Genomic DNA, 16,964 nt, shown 5'->3' on the forward strand with positions numbered 1-16,964 from the left:
TTTATTTTTTGGGAATGCTATATAGGAGAATGTGAAAAACATATATATATATATATATTTTTTTTTCAGAATTGGTGCTATTTTTTGTTTATAGCATAATAAATAAAAATCGCAAAGGGGATCAAAAAGGGGGAAAAAAAGGACATTCATTTTATTTAGGTACAGCATTGCGCAATTGTCCATTAAAATACCCCAGTGCCGAATCACAAAAAATGGGCTGGTCATTAAGGGAGCAAATCCTTCCGTTAATACTGAGGATATATATATATCTATATATATATAGATATATATATATATATGTTTGGCTGTTGCCCACACAGGCTAATTTGGGGCATTTTTCGATCTGTAAGTAAATTGCAGTAAAAATATTACATTTTTGAAGAGACCAAAGCAATTAGAATTCTTGATGAATTGTGTGTCACAACACATCACAAAATAGTTATAACAGTAGTGCTAAAAGTAATTTAATAACTGCTGGAGTTTGCAGAGAAACTGACAGGAAAAAATGGCATAATTCACGGAGAACACATACAACAGCTTGCACAAAGTGCTGCAAATAGGAGTTACAGTTTGAAGAAATAAAACGATAGAAAATGGCATATGTTATATAAATACTTAATTGGCATCTCTCTCACACAGCTTTATTGAATTATTAGTTTAAAGGGAAATTAATGTAGTTTTTTTTTCTGCATACAGTATTTCTACTTATTATCTGAAAGCTGAACTAAATTGTATCTGAGCACGACAAACTGATTAAGCAATTTAATTAATTTATATTTTTATCCATCCATGTCTCCATGCTTTACTGATTCATCTTCTTCGAAAAACAGCTTCCTCGCATTTCTAGCCATGGCCATCTTGGGTAAGGGCAAATAATTAATATAGCATTTACTTCCTGGATTCCATCTGCCCTTAGCTCAGGCATGCAGGCAGGAGGTGTGTTTGGCTGAGAAAGCTCCCTGTCCTTCTTCCCCTCCTAAAGACTTCAAAAAAGGATACCTGTGTTGGGTACTATTAGTGGTGCCACATCCCAATATATAATCTCAAAGAAAGAAATCCCCTATTGGTGGGACTTTTGAGGCACTCATGAATACACAAATTTTTGAAAAATGTAATATTTTATTAGAAAAAACAATATAACAATAAAATATAAAAGGCAAGTAAAGTAATATACATCACATGTGCAATTTAGAAATAACCACACCAATTCAGGGAGGAGACTCAGATCCCGACTAGTTTCGGAGTTATACAATTACTCCTTCTTCAGGGGGGAGAGTAACCCTGGATGGTGGTCTCCACCATCCAGGGTTACTCTCCCCCCTGAAGAAGGAGTAATTGTATAACTCCGAAACTAGTCGGGATCTGAGTCTCCTCCCTGAATTGGTGTGGTTATTTCTAAATTGCACATGTGATGTATATTACTTTACTTGCCTTTTATATTTTATTGTTATATTGTTTTTTCTAATAAAATATTACATTTTTCAAAAATTTGTGTATTCATGAGTGCCTCAAAAGTCCCACCAATAGGGGATTTCTTTCTTTGAGATCCTAAAGACTTCAGGGCATGCTCAGATCTAAGAGGTGCTGGGGGGGGGGCTGTGCCCCCCCCTCATATTTTAGTTGAGCATTATCTCTGCAGGAGCTGCGGCAGCCAGGCAACAATTTTTTTCCCACTCGCATCCAGACACAAAAAACAGCCTTTGAGCTTGGTTTTGTTGTTTTATTAGGGGTAATAACTTAGATGGGGTAAATGAGTTAAAGGATGCCTGATTTGACTGAAAACGTTGGAGGGGGACAACTTCCTCCCTATGTACAAAAATCCTGGACTGTTCTCCCTCCTGGCCTCCAAACAATATTTAGTGATCAAACGCAAAATCCCTTTGAGGACTAGGAGCTCTCAGCCCCTTTAGAAAATAGCACAATATGTTGTGAGCTGCATTCAGGAGTATCTTCTCTCCATTTTAGAACTGCTCCCAGCAGGGAGCACTACCAGCCCCCCCCCCCCCCTCCCTGGCTGCTTATAGGAAGAATTGGGCACAATGTTTTCCTCCTGAAAGGTTGCTACGTGTGGCAGCCTCTCCCCTTGTGAATCCCCGGGTGTGCTGATGTACTCACTCTGGCCTCTTTGCTCCCTGCTGCTTCTTAGGCAAGATTCCTTTTAAAACCATAATGTTCACAGGATCTGCCTGAGCAGAGCGAACCCCCCTAACCCCCCCCCCCCCAAAGACCAAGTGGTCCCTCCTAGGCCACCGACAGATTTCTCAGCACTCCATATTCCACCGACTCTCCTGCTGGCGTGGCTCCACCATATTTAGGGGGCTGGACATTCTGCCTGGGGATTGGCCAAGTTTCTTCAAGTATGCAGATCAGCCCTCCTTGCCTCCGCCCACTAAGTCCTAGAAGTTTCCCCAAACTTCCAGATACCAGAGACCTGCCTCTTAGACTCACAAACTAACCATGAATCATAACATAAATTTTCCCGCACTAACACTAGTAGCACACTAGAGGGTGCTACATTAGTTATGCCTTCCAGGGCTTTGAGTGCATTCACTGATCCATGAGACACTTGTGGACAGTTGAAGTAAGGGCACTTTCTGAAGGGGCAGTTGATGTAAGGAGGTACTCTGATGCAGACAGCTGATGCAAGGAGCACTGTAATGGGGACACCGGATGTAAACAGGGGCTATAATTTGGACTCATGGAGAATGCTGGTACCCAGCATCTATTACAGTTGCTATGCCCCCTGAATTGTTATAATGCTCCCCCAGATCAGATAGATTAGGCTCTGCTCCTGGGATGCATGCCATCATTTGCCTAGGCCTGGAAACCAGGAAGTAACTGAAAAAAATATTAAAAAAAGTTTAACCTTCCTAGCGGTATTCCCGAGTGTGGCTCGGGGTTAAATTTCAGTGCCAAAAGCGGTAACCCCAAGCCACACTCGGAGTACCACTAGGAAGATCGCTGGATCCTGTAAGAGAGGGTACTCACCTTGTCCCTGAGATCCAGCGATGTACCTCGGTGGTGTGCGGCGGCCGGATAGGGGGTGGAACCGGCGGCAAATTCAAATAGTAAAACACGCCAAACACACTGATACATTACAAAATAAAATAAATTCACATTAGTTTGCCCCCCAGTGCCCTTTCCTGCAGTTTTACTGTACTTTTTATGTGTGTTTATATATATATATATATATATATATATGTATATATATATATATATATATAAAAATGCGGCGCTAGTCAAGAGCACTGCTTTCACAGAATGTCCATAATCAATTCAAACCAAGGTGAAGAACCGTAAGACCAGAGAACCACCACCATAGACTAGTTCACACTGTCTCTTACCAGATTTATATGACCCTCGCTACAAAGGTCATATACAGCTTTCAGATCAAGGTAAGGTACGGTCCTCCTCTCCTCCCCAATGGAATGACAAACGATCACCTCTCCACCAAATGCAGGCTCAAAAGACATAAGACAAAACACTCCTCATAGTGCAAACTGTTTCATCGATTTATTCTTTATTATTATTTATATTTATTTTCAGTTACTGTCCTATAGTCCGCCACAATACTGCAGTCCCGCTATAAGTCACCGATCGCCTCTATTACTAGTATAAATTTTTTTTTAAAAATTCCATAAATATATCCCATAGTTTGCAGACGCTATAACATTAGCATAAACCAGTCAAACCAGTAAACCATGTTATACCGTCTACAAACTATTGGATATATTTATGGAATTTTATTGGGATTTTTTTTTTACCAAAAACATGTAGCAGAATACATATTGGCCTAAATTTATGAAGAAATTTGATTTTTTTTTTTTTTTTTTACATTTTGTTATTGGATGTGTTTTATAGCAGAAAGTAAAAAATATAGTTTTTTTCTTTTCAAAATTGTCAGGTTTTTTGTTTATAGCGCAAAAAATAAAAAACACAGAGACGATCATATACCATTAAAGGAAACCTCTATTTGTGGGAAAATAATTATTTTATTTGGGTACAGGCTTAATAAAAAACATCAAAAGCGCATTCAAGGGAAGAGCTGAAGAGCAGAAAAAACCCTGTACACGCCAAAAAGCATTTAGGAGCACTTGAGCGTATGAGCATTAATGCATTCCATTGGCAGGAATAAATTAATATTTTAGCCAATGGAATTAATTAATTCTCAAATGGTTGACGTGTCTAAATGCACTTTGTGTCCATTTTTTAAGCAGCTTTTCTCCTGCCAGGAATTCTGACGTTTAGAGGGACTAAACAATTTTCTTTAGAATTTTTCCTTTGGATTTACCAAAACCATATAATATGAGGTCAAACCTAAACACTTTCAATTTGTATGCAATCTGGCAGGCCCTTGCACTACATACCTGGAGGTAAATCTAAAGGAAATCGAACAACAAAAGTTGTATAGTGTGTATCCAGCTTTACCAAACAACTGAATCACCCAAGCGCTCACTCTGATGGGAATAGTAGGCTTGCTGCTCTCCTCAGGTGTGGAACTCCAAACAGAAGTGCATATCAAAAAGAAAAGGAGGCGCGAACACCTAGTGCATTACCTTTGGACACATTTAAAACATTTTACTAACCACTTTCCGACCGCCGCACGACTATTTACTGCGGCAGTCAGCCCCGTACAGGCAATCCAACGTAGGGCTACGTCGGTCGCCTACGAGCCTCTAGGGGGCGAGCGTGCGCCGCTGGAGGCACGCTCCCGTCCCCCCTCGTTCCCTGACATGTCTGCGCGAGTGACCGGCGGCTCCGATGCCCGCCGGTCACCCGCGATCTCCCGGTGGAGAGCGAGAAAGGCAGGTGGCTAATGTAAACAAAGCCGTCTGTCTCTCTCCCTGATCTAACTGCAGAGACTACATGATCCTGCTATGTAGGATCATATGTCTCTGTGGTTACATCACAAGCCACGCCCCTTTTACAGTTAGAATCACGCCCCTAGGGACACACTTAACCCCTTGATCACTAATAAAGTTAACCCCTTCCCTGCCAGTGTCATTTTTACAGTAACAGTGCATATGTATAGCACTGATTACTGTAGTAATGTCACTGGTAACCCCAAAAGTATCAAAAATGTTAGTCAGGGGTCCGATCTGTCCACCGCAATGTCGCAGTCCCGCAAAAAAAATCGCAGATGTCCGCCATTACTAGTTAAAAAAAAAAAAAAACAATAAAAATGACATAAATCTTTCCCTTAGTTAGTAAACGCAATAACATTTTTGCAAACCAATCAAAATACGCTTATTGAGATTTTTTTAACCAAACATAGGTAGCAGAAAACAAATTGGCCTAAAATGTTAAAAAATGTTGATTTTTACATATTTTTTGGGGGTATTTCATATAAAAAAATTTGAAAAATATTGTTATTTTTTCAAAATGGTCGCTTTTTTGGTTTATAGCGCAAAAAGTTAAAATCTCACAGGTGATCAAATACCACCAAAAGAAAGCTCTGTTTGTGGGAAAAAAAGGACGTCAATTTCATTTGGGTACAGTGTCGCATGACCGCGCAATTGTCTGTTAAATTTACTCAGTGCTGAATCGCAAAATAGGACCTGGTCTTTGAGCTGGAAAATCCTCTGGGGCTTAAGTGGTTAAAATGCCAAAAACATACTCACAGACATGAAGAGCAAAAATCACATTGAATGAGTCCACCACATGTGGAAGTGATCATCCCTGTAATTGAGCTCTGAGGAAGGGAGCATGTCTCCCAAAACGCGTCAGCGGTCCAATTACAGGGATGATTACTTCCACATGTGGTGGACTCATTCAATGCGATTTTTGCTCTTCATGTCTGTGAGTATGTTTTTGGCATTTTAACCACTTAAGCCCCAGAGGATTTTTTTGGCATTTTAATAAAAAGTTTTAAGGGTGTCCAAGGGTAATGCACTAGGTCAGTGATGGTGAACCTTGGCACCCCAGATGTTATGGAACTACATTTCCCATGATGCTAAACCTTGGAGCATCATGGGAAATGTAGTTTCAAAACATCTGGGGTGCCAAGGATCGCCATCACTGCACTAGGTGTTCACAACTCCTTTTCTCTTTCATATGCATCCAGCTTTAGATCGACTTCTGTTGATTGGAAATGCTGGAACAATTGATGTGATCAGCAGCTGCAGCTGACACTGCTCTCAGAAATCATTGGGGTTGATTTACTAAAGCTGTGCAAAATCTGGTGCAACTGTGCATAGAAACCAATAGAAACCAATCAGCTTTTGTTTTGTCAAAGCCCAATTGAACAAGCTGAAGTTAGAAGCTGGTTGACTACCATTCACAGCTGCACCAGATTTTGCACTCTCAAATTTTAGTAAATCAACCCTATGGGATGACTCAGTGGCTGAGATTCTTTTATCCACCTTGTTTGTGTGAATGCAGGAATCTGGCAGAACAGAGAAAAAAAAAAAAGCTAACTGCCCTGCTTAATGCAGCTCTACTGATACAAGTTGCTCTGGCATGGTCTACCTTTGTTACCGTTAGAAAAACTTTTCCCGAGAAATTAAACACAAAAGTTGCTGAAGTGTATGTAGGCAGGACTGACTGCAAAGAGGCTGCAGGAGGTCAGTAGTTTTCATATGATGAAAAAAATATGAAAATGTTATCATTATTATTTTTTTTTTTTTTAATTAATGCACATTTTTATAATGCAATGTTGATTTACTAAAGACTGTTTAGTTTGCAAGGGAAGTTGTACTTTGCAAGGACATTTTCCCCAGAGTTTAGTGAATTAGGTTGGGCTCTGCAAATTTTCAGTATGTTTAACCTCCATGGCGGTATGATTCTTTCGGATTTTAGGTGCTGAAAGCGGTACAATTATTTTGCATGTAATTCTTGAAAATGAGCAGCCCAAACCAATTATTTACATATGATTTTTTTTTTACTGTGCGTTCTTCTCTATAACATCTCGGGTATGATAAAGTTTGAAACACAAAATCATAAATTTTAATATAATAAAAAACTATAAATAAGTTAAAGTATGTATGTATGTATGTATGTATGTATATATATATATATATATATATATATATATATATATATTCACATAAAAAGTACAGTAAAACTGCAGGAAAGGGCACTGGGGGGGCAATGTAATGTGAATTTATTTTATTTTGAATGGTATCAGTGTGTTTGGTGTGTTTTACATTTGAATTTGCCGCCGGTTCCACCCCCCTGCGAACGTCACGTCGCAGGAGACGGAAGCCGGGGCACGGAGAGGATCGGGAGGAAGATCCGCCGCCACATACCGCTCGCATACATCGCTGGATCCCGGTGACAAGGTAAGTAACCTCTTTTACAGGATCCAGCGATGCTTCTGGCGGTACCCCGAGTGTGGCTCGGGGTTACTGCTTTTGGCTCTGAAATTTAACCCCGAGCCACGCTCGGGAATACCGCTAAGGAGGTTAAGGAAAAATGTTTGTTTTTTTTAAATGTATTTATTTTCCTTGCATATGATTGGGTATTGGGAAATTTCACTTCTGGGGAAAATTTCCTTGCATCGTGCAGTGCAACAGCTTATTTGCTTTTAGTAAATCAACCTCACTGTGCTTTGAAAAACAAATGCCATTCAGTTAGGGTTTATTTTCCTTGCATATGATTGGGTATTGGGAAATTTCACTTCTGGGGAAAATTTCCTTGCATAGTGCAAACAAATGCCATTCAGTTAAGGTTTATTTTCCTTGCATATGATTGGGTATTGGGAAATTTCACTTCTGGGGAAAATTTCCTTGCATAGTGCAAACAAATGCCATTTAGTTAAGGTTTATTTTCCTTGCATATGATTGGGTATTAGGAAATTTCACTTCTGGGGAAAATTTCCTTGCATAGTGTAGTGCAGTGCAACAGCCTATTTGCCTTTAGTAAATCAACCTCACTTTGCTTTGGAAAATAAATGCCATTCAGTTAGGGTTTATTTTCCTTGCATATGATTGGGTATTGGGAATTTTCACTTCTGGAGAAAATTTCCTTGCATAGTGCAGTGCAGTGCAACAGCCTATTTGCCTTTAGTAAATCAACCTCACTGTGCTTTGGAAAATAAATGCCGTTCAGTTAGGTTTAACATGTACTGTAATAGTTGTTTCTGGTCTTTGTGTTCATACATGTTGCGGCTGGCTGCCAAGGATTGTTGGCAGATACACAAAAAACATACCTCAAACTGTTTGGTAACTACATAGAAGACATGATTTTCACTAGAAACATTTGTCTTTTTACAGCAATTTCCTCGATGTGTACTAAAGTGATCTTTACATAACCATACTTCCATTTTGTCTATACCTTCCAGCCAGGACCTGTCAGCCTCACCAATTTTCCTGTGCCAATGGCCGCTGTATTTCCAAATCATGGCAGTGCGACCAGGAGAATGACTGTGGCGATCGATCTGACGAAACCATGTCCTGTGGTGAGTAATGCGTCTAATGATTCTTCTTTTAAAGGATAAGTTTATTAAATATACTCTAGCTCAGTGTTTCTCAACCTTTTTTCAGTCGAGGCACCCTTTAAAATAATGGACACCTCATTCTCAAATGTAAAAAACTCTTTAATAGCATTGCATATTGCAGCAACATCCACATATTGGACACCCAACATTAGGGGTGATTTATTCTTCCAAAGCAAACACACTTTTGCAAACTGGTACTGACTTGTATTCCAATGTTTTTCTTCTCCCTCAATTTTTCTGCATCACTCAGCTAATGGCACCCCAGTGCTAAGAGAGAGGGGCACAGGAGGGTCAAACAAGGATGCTGTGGAGGCAACAGACATCCTCCCTATTAATTGATGATGTCATTGGTTGTTAGTATGCCAGTGTCTAGAAAGTCGTAATGGTGCATAATGAAAACCCGTGGTTTTCTGTAACTGAAAGGCAGGCTTCATCCACCTGCTGGCTCGTGTACAATTTATTATCAATTTTTAGGCATTTTGCCAAGGCACTCCTAAAAAAAACTCAAGGCACCCCACCGTGCCAAGGTACCCTGGTTGAAAAATGCTGCTCTAGTGAAAATTTCTACCCAGGGGAGAAGGGGGGGATGTTTCTAATTATTGGTGTCAGAGGGATAAGGAGGTCTTCCTTGACATAGGGATAAGAGTGTAGTGCAATATATACAAGGTACTAAAGTTTTCCATTACTCAACCCTGTTAGGGAAAATGGAGCTGGGTTTAGTCAGGGCAACTGAAGACCTCCACCAAACCTTATGTATTTCATATTATATAAAGTAGAAGTTTGGTTTTATAGTGATACTATTAACTTGCTAACTAAATAATTGCAATGCAAGCTTGCAAGGCACTACAATCTACAGTCTCTTTCATAAGACTGAGTGTATGGTCCTACTACACATACTGACAGAGAGGTGAGGAACAATCCTTCTACACTCTGACAGTAACAGAGGGATGAGGAAAAGTCCTTCTACACTCTGACAGAGAGCTGAAGTGACAATCTTAACACACTTTGATTAGGGATAAGGGGACAGCCCTACAACAGATTGATGGAGGGCTAAGGACAGTCCTACTATACATTAATAGAGAGTGGAGGGAACAGTCCTACTACACATTATTAGAGAGCGGGAACACAGTCCTACTACACATTAATAGAGAGCGGAGGGAATAGTCCTACTACACATTAACAGAGAGGAGGTAACAGTCCCCCTACACATTAATAGCGAGAGATTAATAGGGAGTGGGAACACAGTCCTACTATACATTAATAGGGAGTGGGAACACAGTCCTACTATACATTAATAGAGAGCAGAGGGAACAGTCCTACTACACATTAATACAGGGTAGAGGGGATAGTCCTACTCAACATTAACCTCCCTGGCAGTCTGATTATGTAAGTATTTTTGAATGTCAAAGAGGTACATTGTTTTGCATGGATATCTGTTGTTTTATATTGTAGGCCTGTAATTCTTAAGAACAACTGACTTAAATCTGTCCAAACAAGAGTCTAGTAGACATCCCAGGTATAATAAAGTTTGAAAAAAAAAAATCATAAATATTAATAAATTTTATTCAATAATGTAATCAAACGAAAAATACTGAAACTTGTCCAAACAAGGGTGCAATATTACTTATCACTGTAATACTAGACAATGCATATTGGTTTAGTAAACATCCCGGGTATGAAAAGTTTTGAAACATGGGACTACACAAAGTCCGACGTCACAATCGGGGCAATAGAACCTTGTTCTCTTTTGGATTTTCCTTCTACTGTCATCTCTCTTCGAGCAACAAACCACGCACATCCTTGTAGGTGCTGACTTTTTCTCGGTCGGTGGGATGTAGTCCATGAAGTGACGACCAGTCAGGCGTTCCGGGTTGACTACACCAACAGCACAACATCCAGCTCTATTTACAGCCATTGATGGTGTTTGGTAAATCACAAAGATACGTTCGGCAACTTTCCAAATGAAGTTCTAATGAATCACAGGCTTGTCACTTTTATTTTGAGCATAATGTAGGCATTCCACAAGCATTGCTCAAGAAGACATCTGAAGATCTTCTTGTAGTACTTCTTTTGCTGTTTCCTCATTGCTGGGTAGAATGTCATTGCTTGGTCGGCTCTGTAGACACCTCCCATGGTGTTATTGTAGTCTATCACTACTTGTGGCTTCACAATTTCTTTCCTACTGTTCCTGCATACCATAACAGTGGAGGAATTATGAACTGTACTCTTTAGGCACCCATCTTCCTTGTCACGCCATCAAAGTGCTTTCATATTGCCTTTCTGCCAGGCAACCATTTCTCCAGTCTTCAGCTTCTTATTGCCAAACGTTGATGGCATGTCGTGCCAGTTAGAAAGAAACTCATAAAGTTCAGGAGATGTATAAAAGTTGTTGGTTGTTACACAATAGCCCTAATTTAGCAATGACTCAATGAGTGAAAGAGCGGGAGATGTTGCCATTCCATAGTTGCTGTATTTTGGATTGAATTGTGTTCCTTTTCCAGTGTATATGACTGAATTCATAATGTAGCCAGTTGACGATTCGCATAGCATGTAGGATTTTACAACAAATCATGCTCTCTTTGATGCAATGTATTGCACCCAGTTGAGCCTTCCCTTGTAGGCCATTGGACTTTTATCTATGCTGATATCTCTTTCTGGCACATAGCTCCGCTGGAAATTCTTTAGAATCATTTGAGATACCTCCCAAATTTTCTTTAGTTTTGGTGCAGGATGAGTAATTTCATCACATTCTTCGTTGTTTTCGAAGTGTAAATATTTAATGATCAGAGAAAATCTGTACTATCACATAACCTGCCAAAGAATGGAGTGGCAAGTAATGTATTAGTTGTCCAATATCACTTTTGCAGGCCCCCCCCCCCACTCCCTGAAGTATTATTAGGCCCAGACATTTCCAAATGTCCTCTTTGGTCACTTGTTCCCACTTTCTGCTTCTTGAAAACTTCCGTTGCAGAGAAGGTAATTGTTGCTCTTTGTACTGATTTGTCTCAGTAACTATTTTTGCAATAACCTCATCGGTCAGAAATATTTGTAAGTACTGTATGCCAAGGGGTTGTCATGTTCAACACCTACTTTCATACCAGGTGCTCCAGTAAATGGGAATCTTGGGGGTGCTGCCTGATCCATACCGCAGTCAATAGAGCACCAAGTTCACACATCACTGAGCTCAGTCGCCGAATCATCGCTGTCGTCACTTTCAGTGTCCAATGATGAATTTCCCCACGAATCACTATCGCTCAATTCCTCAAGTAATTCCAATACACTATCGCTGTTTTCTAGCTAGTCTAAAACCGCTTTTGACCTAAAGGAACGCTTTTTGGATGCCATGGACGTTTTCAAGTTTCCAGGTAGAAAGAACTCTAAAAGTGAAGGCAGGGCACTGGACAAATCACTAGGGTCAAAACTGAGGTGAAATGGTTACACACAGTAATATGTAATCATGACAGATTACAATGTGTATGTGTGTGTTTTTTTTTTTTTAATTCCCGCCCGGTTCCACCCCCCCTGCGTTGCGGCACTCGCAGGGAAGGGAACCAGGAAGATGAATGCTAGCATTAGATGGAGGACAGAGCGGGAGGACATCAAGAGATCGCAGGGACAAAGGTAAGTAATCACTACAGAGTAATAATGAGTGTGGGACGGCGTTACCGCTTTTGGTACTGAAAATTAACCCTGAGCCAGACTCAGGATTACCGCCAAGGAGGTTAATAGAAAGCGGAGGGAACAGTTCTACTACACATTAATAGAGGGTAGAGGGGACGGTCCTACTACACATTAATAGAGGGTAAAGGGGATAGTCCTACTACACATTAATAGAGGGTAGAGAGGACAGTCCTACTACACATTGTTAGAGGGTAGAGAGGACAGTCCTACTACACATTGTTAGAGGGATTAGGGGACAGTCCTACTACATATTAATAGAGAGTGGGGGCACAGCCCTACTACACACTGGTAGAGAGTAGGGGGACAGTCCTACCACACACTGATAGAGGGATGAGGGGACAGCCCTACTACACACTACTGGAGGGTAGAGGGGACAGCCATACTACACATTGATGGAGGACAGGGGGACAGTCCTACTAAACTGTGATAAATGCCTGAGCAGGCAGTCCTACTACACACAACTGGAGGGTAGATGGGGCAGTCCTACTACACATTGATGGAGGGCAGTGGGGACAGTCCTACTACAGACTGATAGAGATCTGAAGTGACAGTCTTTCTACACATTGATTAGGGTAGAGGGGACAGTTCTACAACAGATTGATGGAGGGCAGAGGGGACAGTTCTACTACTCACTGATGGTGGTTAGAGGGGATAGTCCTACAACATATTAATGGAGGGCTTGGGGGACAGTCCTTCTACTCACTAATGGAGGGCAGAGGGGGCAGTCCTTCTACTTCCTGATGGAGGGCAGAGGGGACAGTCCTATAACAAATTGATGGACGGCTAAGGGGACAGTCCTACTACTCACTGATGGAGGGCAGATGGGACAGTCCTACTACTCACTGATGGAGGGTAGAGGGAACAGTCCTACAACAGATTGATGGAGGGCTAAGGGAAAAGTCCTTCTACTCACTGATGAAAGGTAGAGGGGACAGTCCTTCTACTCAGTGATGGAGGGCAGAAAGGCCAGTCCTACTACACACTGATAGAGGGTAGAAGGGACAGTCCTACTACACATTGATGGAGGTCGGAGAGAGCAGTCCTGCTACACAATGATAGAGCTTAGAGGGTACAGTTTTGCTACATGATAGAGGGTAGAGGGGACAGTCTTGCTACACATTGGCAATAATGGTGCCACACCCTGCTATTTACTGACATCTGAGTAAAATACAGAAAACATGGTGGGGAACATCCTGCTCCACATTCACAATATTTTTTTTCCCTATATATAATCCCCAAAGCAACCAAGAGCCACTGAGGACACTACAAGCCCCATTTCCTTTTCTAACTGTTTCAATCTCCTACATTCAGCACTGTTGATGTGGGACATGGCTGGCAGCACAACTATTACATTGCATGAATGATACATACAGTACATAAACAGGCAAGATATTATTATTTATGTAATATGCAGCATACAGGCTGATTCTCATCCCAAGGGGGTACATGTCTGGGGGGCTTCACTGCAAATTGTCTCACTCTTATAGTGGAAAGCGGGTAAAATGGAAAATTAATAGGAAGTGGTAAAGACGAGTACCCCCCCCCCCCCCACACACACACCTCCTTCCCCCCCTTTCCATAGTGGTATGTGTGTGTATGCAATATAGAAATCATTCACGTTGTTTTGCTATGTTCAATCAATGCCGGTTGCCTGGTAACCATTTGTTCTTTTCTACTTGGCTGCTGGCAGTGAATAGACATACACACAATGCATAAGATGAAAGGAGAGCATAAGAACTATTTGTAGACCTGTGTTTGGGCATTATTATTATTTTTTATTTTTTCCACAAAGAGTAGAAAGTAACCAAACTGATTGGCCCCTGATAATTAGCTTAGTTGTTCCCCCTCAATGCAGCACAAGTCAATAGCAGAACAAGAGGTCAAACCTTGAATGGTGCTTGGTGGATTCACTGGATAGAGTTGCAGGAGAAACACAGAAAGGGCATGTAAGCAATTACTAATAAATGCTGTCTCTGGACAGTTAAGGAGCTGGCTGAATATTGTGCATTTGCCTTATGGATTGATTGCTTGTTGTAACATCGTTTAGCCTTTTCTTATCATTCCCCACCTAACAGGGATGTACAAATGGAAAGGAAAAAAACAAAACAAAAAAAAAAACAGAATATAATAACTGATATATATATATATATATATATATATATATATATATATATATATATATATATATATATATATGGGAATCCTTTCTTCATTAAACACCTAAAAGTGATCAACTTATTGTAAATGATCTGTGTTGTACAGGATGCCAGGGATAGGTCTTGGATGGTAGATATGTATCACCATTTTTTTGTTTTGGTCCCTTTAAGGGGACAACAAAAGAAGCAGTTTTGAGTACGTAGGGATTTTCACCCGTGCAGGGTGAGGGGTTCTGGGGTTGTGATCCATTGGAGAGGGAAATCTGATTTGCAGTTTTCCCAGGATTTTTAAGTCCTGATATGGATTCCAGAATCCAGAGGCTTTGAAAGATCTGGACTGAGAAAGAGCCTCCAACCCTGGCTACAGGTAACTTGGACCTGAACAGGTTAACCCACTTGGGGGAGAGGTCTGAAAAGGGCAGCAAGAAGCCAGCAGATGTCCATAAAGTGTTACGTGTGGAACAGGACACAGGACAGACGTTGTTAGAGAGAGCTGTGGGCTGTTTGGTTGCCTAGATGCTTCTGGGCTATTGTGACCTTTTCTGGACCAAGCAGGGACTTTAAGCCCTGTTGTGGGACAAGATTATGCTGGTGGTGAGCCAAAAATTTATTTTGTAACCGAGTTTATGGAGTATTTTGTTTATCCAATTCTGAAGATAAGCGTTTTTTTTTTTCTTTTGTTTGAGCAATAAAAACTTCTTGTTTTTACAAACACGTGGCTAGCTAGTGACTGGGTCCCCCAAAATATTATAGTATATTGTTGTTTTAACAGATATGGGTATTCCTGCATTCTGCCTTTGACCACCTCTTAACCATCCTCCCTAGATGTATATCCAGTCATCACATTAGATGGTCACCCTTAGGCTCAACCAGTGTTTAGTACTACCAGGTAGGAAGCAAAGCTCCCTATGTAGTAAACAATTCAGAGAATTCTGCCCCCAAGATTTCCCCAGAAGTATAATTACCTGCTTGTAAGCCTTCTTTTTAAATATTCTTCACTCTGTCTGCTTCAAACCCAATGGAAGTTGGGAACACTTGGGGGACTACTTCATAAAGGAGATTGACTGCACAGGCATGGCCAATGCAAATATGTTTTTTGCTAGGGATCATCAACATTAACATGGGCCTAGGCCACGGAGAAGAGGGAAGTACACATTTTGAGACGATGAGGTAATCTTTGTCAGATTTTCGGTTCTGATTAGTAATACTACACAGTGGTTGTGCCTTTGGACAAGGCTGCAATATTTTATTAGAACTTGCCCTTATCCCAGACCATTACATCTCTATGCATGTAGATTTCTGATAGAGAAAGGGCTTTAATAAAAATGCAGGCAAGAGTGTTGGCAAGTGTCAACATATGAAAACTTCCAAGCTATATAATTGAAGTGGATTGGGCTGTATCTTGTATTTTTCAGATATCCCATGATGTGTTTTAAAATACAGGACACGTGGATGGAGTTTAGAACAGAGCTTTCATGTTGAAATATGACCTATTGTGAGAGACAGGACATAAATATCATAGGTGTCAATCACCACTGTCGATATTGTGATACGTTTTTCATACCATCGTTCTGATGGTTCCCATGGTGTGTGTCTTGTCATGGGTTTAATTCTTTTTAATGGATTTCAAATACTGTGACACCAGCTCAATTCTTCTGTACATCAGATATATTGACGTACATCTGTATTTTGTGCTGTACACTGAAGGGATTATTTATAGAACTACAATCCCACTAAGATTTGTCTTATTCTACTAAATGTCTAAATGGGAACTTCAGCATGTCTTTACAAAATTAAAGTCAGTAGCTCCTGTACCTGTTAAAGTGGTTGGTAACCTCTGAAATGAAAACAAAGAATATCCCTCAATAGCGTGCTCTAGCCTCAGTCCAAAGCACTTAGTGTGGTTCCTATCTGATCTTTTTACTCTCTGCTATCTGCACAAGTCCCTTGAGACTGTCAAACTGAACACCAAGCAATCCCGGGAGATGCCCTCCTCAAAACAGGTGATTGAGAGCCTCAGCTGTGCATGTTTTCCTATGAGTAAGTGTAGACTGGGGTGTATCCATTCCATTCACTCAGATCTCAGATTACACTGAGCTCTCCTCTCATTCAGTGCAGTGTGTGATGTCAGATTGTTCCTCTGCTTTCTGGAGCTGAGAAGAAACCTTTGGTCTCTGTGTTTCAGAAGGCTTTCTTTTGGTGTTATTTGATCACCCCTGCGTTTTTTATTTTTTGCACTATAAAGAAAAAAAAAGACCGACAATTTTGAAAAAAATAATATATTTTTTTATTTTTACTTTCTGCTATACAATATATCCAATAAAACAAATTAAAAAAAATCTAATTTCTTCATAAATTTAGGCCAATATGTATTCTGCCACATATTTTTGTTAACAAAAATCCCAATAAGCGTATATTAATTGGTTTAGGAGAACGTTATAGTGTCAACAAACTATGGTATATACTGTATTTATGTTTTGTTTTTTATTAGTGACTTATATCGGGACTGTGATATTGCGGCGGACAATAGGTCACTAACTGACCATTTTGACACTTTGTGGGAACCAGTGACACTAATGCAGTGATCAGTCCTGAAAATATACACTGTCACTATACTAATGACACTGGCTGGGAAGGGGTTAAACATCTTGTGTGATAAAGGGGTTAACTGTGTGCCTAGCCAGTGTTTT

The 16,964-nt window shown here is 40.5% G+C and overlaps 1 protein-coding gene across 6 annotated transcripts in view; it reads left to right on the plus strand.

Moving 5' to 3' along the window:
• Positions 1-16,964, plus strand: part of LRP1B (LDL receptor related protein 1B) — a 2,177,452-nt gene that overhangs the window by 1,212,956 nt on the left and 947,532 nt on the right. For all 6 annotated transcript variants that reach the window (XM_082262163.1, XM_082262161.1, XM_082262165.1 and 3 more), the window contains exon 18: positions 8,282-8,398. In XM_082262163.1, the coding sequence (XP_082118289.1) occupies positions 8,282-8,398 (117 nt within the window). The remainder of the gene's footprint in view (positions 1-8,281; positions 8,399-16,964) is intronic.

Source organism: Pelophylax lessonae (assembly GCF_965119305.1).
Source record: "Pelophylax lessonae genome assembly, chromosome: 6".
Classification (NCBI taxonomy): Eukaryota; Metazoa; Chordata; class Amphibia; order Anura; family Ranidae; genus Pelophylax; species Pelophylax lessonae.